Source organism: Pygoscelis adeliae, unplaced genomic scaffold (genome assembly GCF_000699105.1).
Source record: "Pygoscelis adeliae isolate BGI_AS28 unplaced genomic scaffold, ASM69910v1 Scaffold66, whole genome shotgun sequence".
NCBI classification, from domain to species: Eukaryota; Metazoa; Chordata; class Aves; order Sphenisciformes; family Spheniscidae; genus Pygoscelis; species Pygoscelis adeliae.
In genome coordinates, this window is record NW_008825167.1 from 7,711,251 (window position 1) to 7,719,206 (window position 7,956).

Here is a 7,956-nt window from a genome sequence, read left to right on the forward strand (position 1 = left end):
ACCCTCTGTAGGCTTCCTTTTTGTGTTTGAGTTTGTCCAGGAGCTCCTTGTTCATCCACGCAGGCCTCCTGGCATTCTTGCCTGACTTCCTCTTTGTTGGGATGCATCGCTCCTGAGCTTGGAGGAGGTGATCCTTGAATATTACCCAGCTTTCTTGGGCCCCTCTTCCCTCCAGGGCTTTGTCCCATGGCACTCTACCAAGCAGATCCCTGATTTCAGCTGAAAGGTATGGATATGTGACTGTTATTTAACTTTAAAGTTAAAGGAAGGAGACAAATGTATTTTCTATCTTCCCCCTTCTCTACAAAGGCAGTGAAGCAAAATCTGCTCAGCGAGCGCAGCATAAAATAAATATTCCCACAAGGGGAGTAGCTGAATGTTTCAGCCTTCAATTTGCTGTGAAATCAGGTGCTGTTGAGATGAGTCTGTCTGTCTTTGATTGAAATATCTTAATTAAGAGAGGCTTAGGGGATAATTAAAGTTGTATTTGAGACCCATTGCTGCCAATCCCATTAAAGAAAAGGAACAGTCACTTTATTCCTCCTATATTTTCTGTTCTGCAGCTTTGATTAAGCTAAAGAAGAATGGTCAACGTTGTGCCGTCAAGTCCCAGTTTGTTCAGCCCATCTGCTTGCCGGAAAGTAACACTGTTTTCCCTGATCAGTTCAAATGTCAGATTTCTGGATGGGGACACAGGCATGAGAGTGAGTAAAATGAGAGTTGGTGTCTGTAGAAAAAACTGATGATAATTAAAACATAATGCTCAAGTATATATTATACAACTGTTAGTTTGGTAAAATATTTTCCAAGGGATTTCTGGTGGGATTCTTTTTACCTACCTTTAGATGTTTACAACATTTACATCTGAAATAGTCATCCTGAACTTCCTTTACAGTCCTTGGAATTTGGAGTGTGGTTCCCCTGAACACGGTTCCATCTATTTTAGGATGAGATGAGCTGTGAGCTAGCTAGATCTCCATGGACTGGGAGGGGAGCAAGTAGCTTAGCTGTAGGTGCCAACGACTTGACACCTTAGTTGAGTGAATGCTACCCCTGCTTTCTCAAGGTAGATATCAAAGACTGCAAACCAAACACAACCAATTTACTAGTCTGTGATGGAGGAGATCTTTCTCTTCACCAGCAGGAAACTTTGGAAACATCTGCAGAAGAGGGCCAGGTAGACTTTGGGCTAAGAAGTGCTTACATCCAGCTTGAGAAAGGTGGAAAAATTAATCCCATCCTTTCAGATGAGGAGTTTCAGGATTATGAGGCTTGGCCCTGCTGCTTTGGTGTGGAGATAGCAGAGACCTATGTAGATAGATGAGAAGGATGGGGGAGCTGGCTGCCTCGTTTTGATAAGAGATTTAGTATGAGCCATTGTTGTCCTGGTCTAAATGTGTAGTCTAAAGGCAAAAAGAGGTAATGGAGCCTTTGATAAACTGATGATTTAATATCACATCTGGAAAGAGGAGAGGACAGGAATGCTGGGGGAGTGTTCCTGAGTCTCTAGGAAATGAGACAACCCAAAGTGCATTAATGTCTGGACATGGACACTGTTATTTTAAAGGGCACGGAGTCTGACTGGAGGAGCAGAAAGTGATCTGATCACTATAAAAATTATTATCTTTTAAAGAGATCCACAACACAAATATGCCTGAGATGTGTTAAGTGTGTTGATATGTTGCATTATGTTTCCATGTTATGCTCTTCACATTCTATAAAAATGACCTTGTTTTCCTCTCTGGGAATTTTTTCAAGATATATCTGGTTATTCAAATGTCCTGCAAGAAACACTGATTCCAATTATTCCTGAGGAGAAGTGCAGAAGCCCTGAAATTTATGGAACAGAAATCACTGAAAATATGTTCTGTGCTGGCTACTTCGATAGCAAATCTGATGCTTGTCAGGTAATGTTGTGAGTCATCTCTAGGCAGAGAATATAAATGTATATTATTGCCAGAAACATTGCGGTGTTAACAGTGCTTACTTTTGACATTACAGTGTTCCTAAAGAAAAGAAACGTTCCTAAAGAAAAGAAACTTATGTGACTGCACTGTTTGCTTCCACCTTCATTTTTTAACCTGTTCAATGTCAAATAAGTTCTACAGAAGGGCAAAAAACCCTCCAGGGTGTTATATTCCTCCTACCTTCATAAAAGGCAGTGGCTATGCACTGGAGGGGGAGTTGCTTTAGCTCCTGGCTGAGCTTGCAGCGTGATGGCAAAGGTTTGCTGGCCAGCTGGCAGGGACGCGCCGGCAGGCCAACCAGCATGTACCTGTGCGGAGCCAAATCCCCGAGCTGCTGCCTCTTGCCTAATGGAAACAAGGGTACTTGGGTAGGAGGTGGGGAGCAGTGGTGAGGTTTGGAGGAGGAAGGAGCTGAGGTTATTATAGTGGATGGGATTTAACGGTGTAGAATATCAGTCAATTGGAAACTGTTTCATGACTTCTGCCCTTTGTGGAATGACCTCAAGCTCTTACTACTTTGCATCTTTTTTTTAATTATGTCACACCTTGGCTCTGAATAAGGATGCAGAATTGTTGTGGTGATAGATGAGACTATTTTTTAAGTGAAGGATCAGATTATTCCTTACATAAACCTTCAGATTTTATCTTCAGTTCATTTTGAAGGATGAGGGTTATGCTCTATTAGCATAAATTTGGGAACAGGCAGCACATAGTTAATAGTTGGCAGTGAGATTAAGTAAAGCAAAGAATATCATGTATACTGTGTGCTGGAACCCCTATAGAGATCAGATGTCAGATAGACATTTTTATAAATGTCCAAAGAAAGGTGTCAAGAGTGAAATGGCATCAGCCAGCAGTGGCTCAAGGTTTCAGGCCAGGGCTGAGAACTGATTGTAGTTACTGGCTGCAAGTGTTCGTACTAGCCAGAGAACTAGAAACTACCTTGCTTGCTCAGTTTTCCTTACCTCACCCAGGAAGTGCAGATACAAGACGCAGCATTATAGCTGGTTCTCCCTCCCTGCCCTGGAAAAACAGAGTTGATCAGGAATGAGAGGGAGAAAGAAGAAAGCAGAAGGAAGGAGAGAGGAGCTGCACAAAGACAAGTGGTCTGGAGATAGCTGCAAAGTCTGAGAAAGTGATTTAGAGTCACAGATATTGCTGAAGAACAGTGCTCATGACATGAAATCATTATTAGTGAATCAATAATTCATTTTCTTTTCCTGTTGGCAGACTTGTAGTGTGGTCTAAGGAGAAATAGTGTAGACCTCTTAATGTCACAAGAAATGTAGCTGACCTCTGAGTTTTCTTAATGTATGCGTAGGAAATTAAATTATAAACCATCTGTTATGTACAAAAATATTTCAAGACCAAGAAATGTCAAGTAGATAATGTGTTCTGCTTGTTTTTTAAAGATTTTCTTGAAAACTCTTTTTTTTTGATCAGTGTACTGATACCAAAGTTCTGAGAAGTGAATTGATCTCAGATACAAGACTTCATCTGATGTCCCTCATTTATCACAGAAATCTCCTGGTATAAAGGCAACACAATTTTCCTACCTACTTTGCTGTCAAGGGATTTTCTTTTTAAATAGGAAAAAATATATTTCTCCTTAGTCTCAAATAGCTAGAGGGGTGGCTCCTTTCACCAGTACTGTTTACTAATTTATGTTTTTCTCTTGATTTCTAACATTTTCATTTCTGTAGAAAGTTAATCTAAGGGTAATAATAGTAATAAACCCATTTCCTGAATGCTTGCAAGCTTTTAAATAAGTAGAAGTGTTCCAAATTCATCCTTGTTGTAGTGTGTCATCAAACATTAGTTTGGTCTTATTTTGGGTTTGTGGTTTTAATGACAAGGTAAATGCTCGGTAGCATCAAATTCAACAGATGCAAAAAAACCATACGCCACATAAAATTACAGCATCCCACAGTCACATGGAAAAGCGTGTACGTATGCAACACCCTTCTTTGAAAACTGTCATGATCTCTGACATTTGCAATAAGCTGCATTGAGAAACTCTCCAAATATCATCCATGCAGAGCCCATATTGCAACATAGCATAAGCCTCAAAATCTTGCTAACTCCCTTTGAAAGTGACCCAAATCATCCATGCTCTTCAGTAGGTGTCTGCATCTAAAATAATTTCAATTCTTTTAAACGAAATTTGATATTTTGATACTTCTATTCAATGTAGAACTAAAAAAAAAAAGACGACCATCGTATTAGAGGTGAGTATGATTAAAAAAAAAGGTTTCTACAATGAAACTTTAGTAGATGACTGCTTTCATGTTCTTTTTTTTAGTTTAAATCTCACATGCAAATATTCTTAATTTGGGACTTTCCCAAACTGATCTTTTCCCGACTGCTTTCTATCAAATTAGATAATCTTTCGTTTACTTTTAACACAGGGAGATTCTGGTGGACCTCTGGCCTGTGAGAAAAATGATATCTCTTACCTCTATGGAGTTATCAGCTGGGGAGATGGCTGCGGCAGAGTCAACAAACCTGGAGTATATACACGAATGACAAACTATGTAAACTGGATTAATGAGAAAATAGCCCCCCAAAAAACTAGTTGAACACTTAAGTATGCTAACATTTGAAGCAGGGTTCAGGAGTCTTTTGGTTTCATTAAAGTGGCCTAAATATTTTATTATAAGCTAGTATGAAAACTGTCATGGTAATTCTTAGCAATTCCAAACCAGACCACCAAAAGTCGGCCTACTCCATCTGATGTCAGCGTCCTTGATCTAGAATTTTAGGGCTGTGGATTGCTCAATATACAAGACTGCCTTTATTTGGCTTAATAAAACAAACATGTTGAGACAGTGCACCAAAATTACAAATGTTTGTCTGCTCGGTGGATTACATAAAAAATTATTTGAATGTGTTTGTGCAGTTTCTAGTGGAGCGGTCATCCCCCAAACCAACTTGCAACAACATTGTCCTTGTATTCTCAGATGAGATAAAAAAATAAACAGGAGGAGCACCAAAAAAGAAATTTTCTCCCCCTCAGAAGTGATCTCTTGAAGTTCAGGTTGAGAGACACCAGCAGAGCAAGGTGGGTGAGGCTGCTCCTCAGCTAACTGCAACAAACCATTTTGAAAAAACAGAGGGTTTAGGTTTTGATTCAACCAAACACGTAAGCACATTTTTATGTTCCCCTGACATAAAATTAGGAACATGTTTCAGAGCTCTGCTGAATCTGGTGTGCAATTTTCCAGCAAGGTTAATGCAAAACCTCTTGAGAGCACAAAGTTTCTTGCTGAAAAATGTTGGAAGTCAGTGCATCTGTCTTCAGGCCGAGGCAGTCAGGACCTTTTGCAGACTGCGAGCTGCTCCTCACCCTGAGGATAGCAGTGGAAATACTTCACCTTGATGATAAACGCCTAAATGTTTCTTAAATTTGACATTGTTTTGAAGATATCTTAGATTGATAGATATGTTAGATTTTGTACTAACAAGTTGTTCAACTGTTCAGATAATTCAGAAAGGAGGTTTCTGTTAACAGATTTTTCAACTGGATGGCTTGGGGAGCGGCTTGAACTTTTCCTTGGAAGTTTGGTGATGTCATAAACCACAGGCTTTGCTGTCATGGTCTATGGAATTGTTACAGGAACAGTCAAAGAAATTATTACAATATAGAGCCGTTTAGAAGCTGTGGACTCAGCTGTGTAAGCAAAAAAGGCAGAAAATGATTCGACAAAAAAAATCTAGTCTGATAAGTAAGAATGGAAAATTACAACTTTTTTTTTTTTTAATACAGGGAACCTTTATCCGTGTCAGATGTGTACATTTGGAAGTGTTGATGTGAAATGTATTTCTTCTCTGATAGTGAACATTTTTGAATTCTCTTAAGTGTTTGAAGCAAAGTTATTCTTTAAGACACAGAATTTTACAGTGGTGCCCAGATACTCACATATGTGTTTTGTTTTATAGTACTGGCAGTGTCTTCATGGGTTTCTTAGTTGTGGTGAATGATTTTGGCAGTTAAAAGAAACTTTGTAAGGAAAAATAACCAAAACCTGAATTTGTAAAGTACAAATATATAACAATGCTTATCTAGATAAATGATGTAAGCTGTTTAATAAAAATGTTTACCCTCTGTTTCTTGGACTTAGCCTGTTATGTATAAAGTTACAATTAAATCTTTGAATCCCTCTGTAGGTTCTTCAACAGGTTGAGAGCTGGTAGAAAAATGAAATAACACTTCTCTGTGCTGGAAGGCATCTGAAAAGCTCTGCATAAGGATCAGTTTCAGCTGGTGGTGCTCCCAGTTTTATACATGTCGCACAAAATTTCCAGTAGACAGATGTAAGAGCTTAGATACAATTTTCAGCTATGAATACTGTGAATACCAAGATCAAAGTCTTTAGTTTGTTTTTCTGAAGCACTAAACACTAGCTTGAAAAATTGAGATCCACCTCTGGGGTCTTGATTCCAAAACAAGCTGAAGACTCTCGTTGCCTGGGTTTGCCTTCCTGGCCATTTGCAGTATGAGTCTGGCTTGCTTAACTCCGTGAAATGAATGTGACTGTGTAACAAGGCTAACTGTACCTGCTGCTGAAAGACAAGTACTAAATCAGCATGAAGGAACTATTTACTCTTCTTTGGAAGGGATTCATTTGGAACAGGTTTCCACACAAAGCTTATGCCATTCTGAACATCCATATCTGTTCTGTGACTTCAGTTTCACTTTGAAATTAATATCCATCCACACTGTGCATGCTTTTAATCTGGTAGTTCTGTGTTATATATATTCTCTCAGCCTTCTCTTGCTGTAAAGAAGGTGGCTGTTTGATAGGAAAGGTGTTAGACCGGTGTTTCTGACAATTTGTGTAGAGCTTTTTAGCCGTCCTGTTTTCAAAATCTATGCTGCTTATATCAGCATATAGCAACACCAATACAATCAATAAAACATTTTTTTAAAATATATTGAATGTTCACAAGCAAAACAGTCTATTTTCTACCCTCAGAGGTCTAAATGACAAATCTTCAGTCGATACTGTCATACTTTGAATGCATTAAAATTGATTTGTGGCTTTCAAAGCAGCCTCTTTGTCCACTGTTACTGCATTGATTTGGTGGAACTAAACTTCATCATTTGAGCATCTGATGTATGGTGACTAGCACTGTATTAAATCCACAAACCCAGACTAGGGGTGGCAAGGAAGTGTCCAGGTTAAGCGAGCGGTCCTTGCCTGACCTCTCACACCCCTGACGTTGGTCACATTCCTATGGGGCACTCCAGCGCCTTCTGCCTCCTGCCTTTCTGTTGAGCATTACCCCATGGAAACTCATCCTCCATATTTTTCTCCTCCCTTTAAGTGCTTATCGCTTTGGTTAAAATGAAAATCCAACTTAAATTTACTAGTCAAATTTTATCTGATATTTTTCCTAACATTTATATTGAAATTGAATTAGAATGCAAAGCCGGTTGAACAAACACCTCCCTAATTCATTATGAAACACAGTTAAAGATGGTTTTATTAAATTATATGTTATTCCGTGCAAACTGACCGATTCAAAGGGAAGAAATAAACGCAAACATCTAAAAACCCCTTCTATTATGCTATTGAAAGAAAAATGTGCTGTGGTGCTGTTTAAAAAAAGCTGAAGAGCTAATTACCATCAAATAAGATGCAGTAGGAGTATTTTTAGAATAATGGACTCTAATTAGTCCATTGCTCGTTGAAATAAATCTGAGGACATCATTAACACATCTTATTCTATTAATTGTAGCCGCTCTGGGTTTGGTGTAAGTGGGCTGTTATCTCGCGGCAGTTGTATTGCGAAGAAGAAAGAAAAAAAGAGTATTTTTATCTGGGGTAGTTGGCTGTACGTCTTCTGGGAGCCAAGGGGAGCTGCAATTACAGTTTTTGAAAGAGAAATTTGGGCGTTATAAGGAAGCCGCTGGTTCGGGGGCGCGGAGAAGGGGGCGTTTTGGCCTGCCGGCGCCAGGCCCCGCTCCGCGGAGACAGCGGGCGGA

General features: G+C 39.3%; 1 protein-coding gene across 1 annotated transcript in view; it reads left to right on the forward strand.

The window, feature by feature from the left end:
- Positions 1-4,546, forward strand: part of HGFAC (HGF activator) — a 45,450-nt gene extending 40,904 nt beyond the window's left edge. The window contains exons 12-14 of the mRNA XM_009328818.1: positions 564-704; positions 1,759-1,907; positions 4,376-4,546. Coding sequence (XP_009327093.1) covers positions 564-704; positions 1,759-1,907; positions 4,376-4,546 — 461 coding nt within the window. The remainder of the gene's footprint in view (positions 1-563; positions 705-1,758; positions 1,908-4,375) is intronic.
- The last annotated feature ends 3,410 nt before the right edge of the window (positions 4,547-7,956 follow it).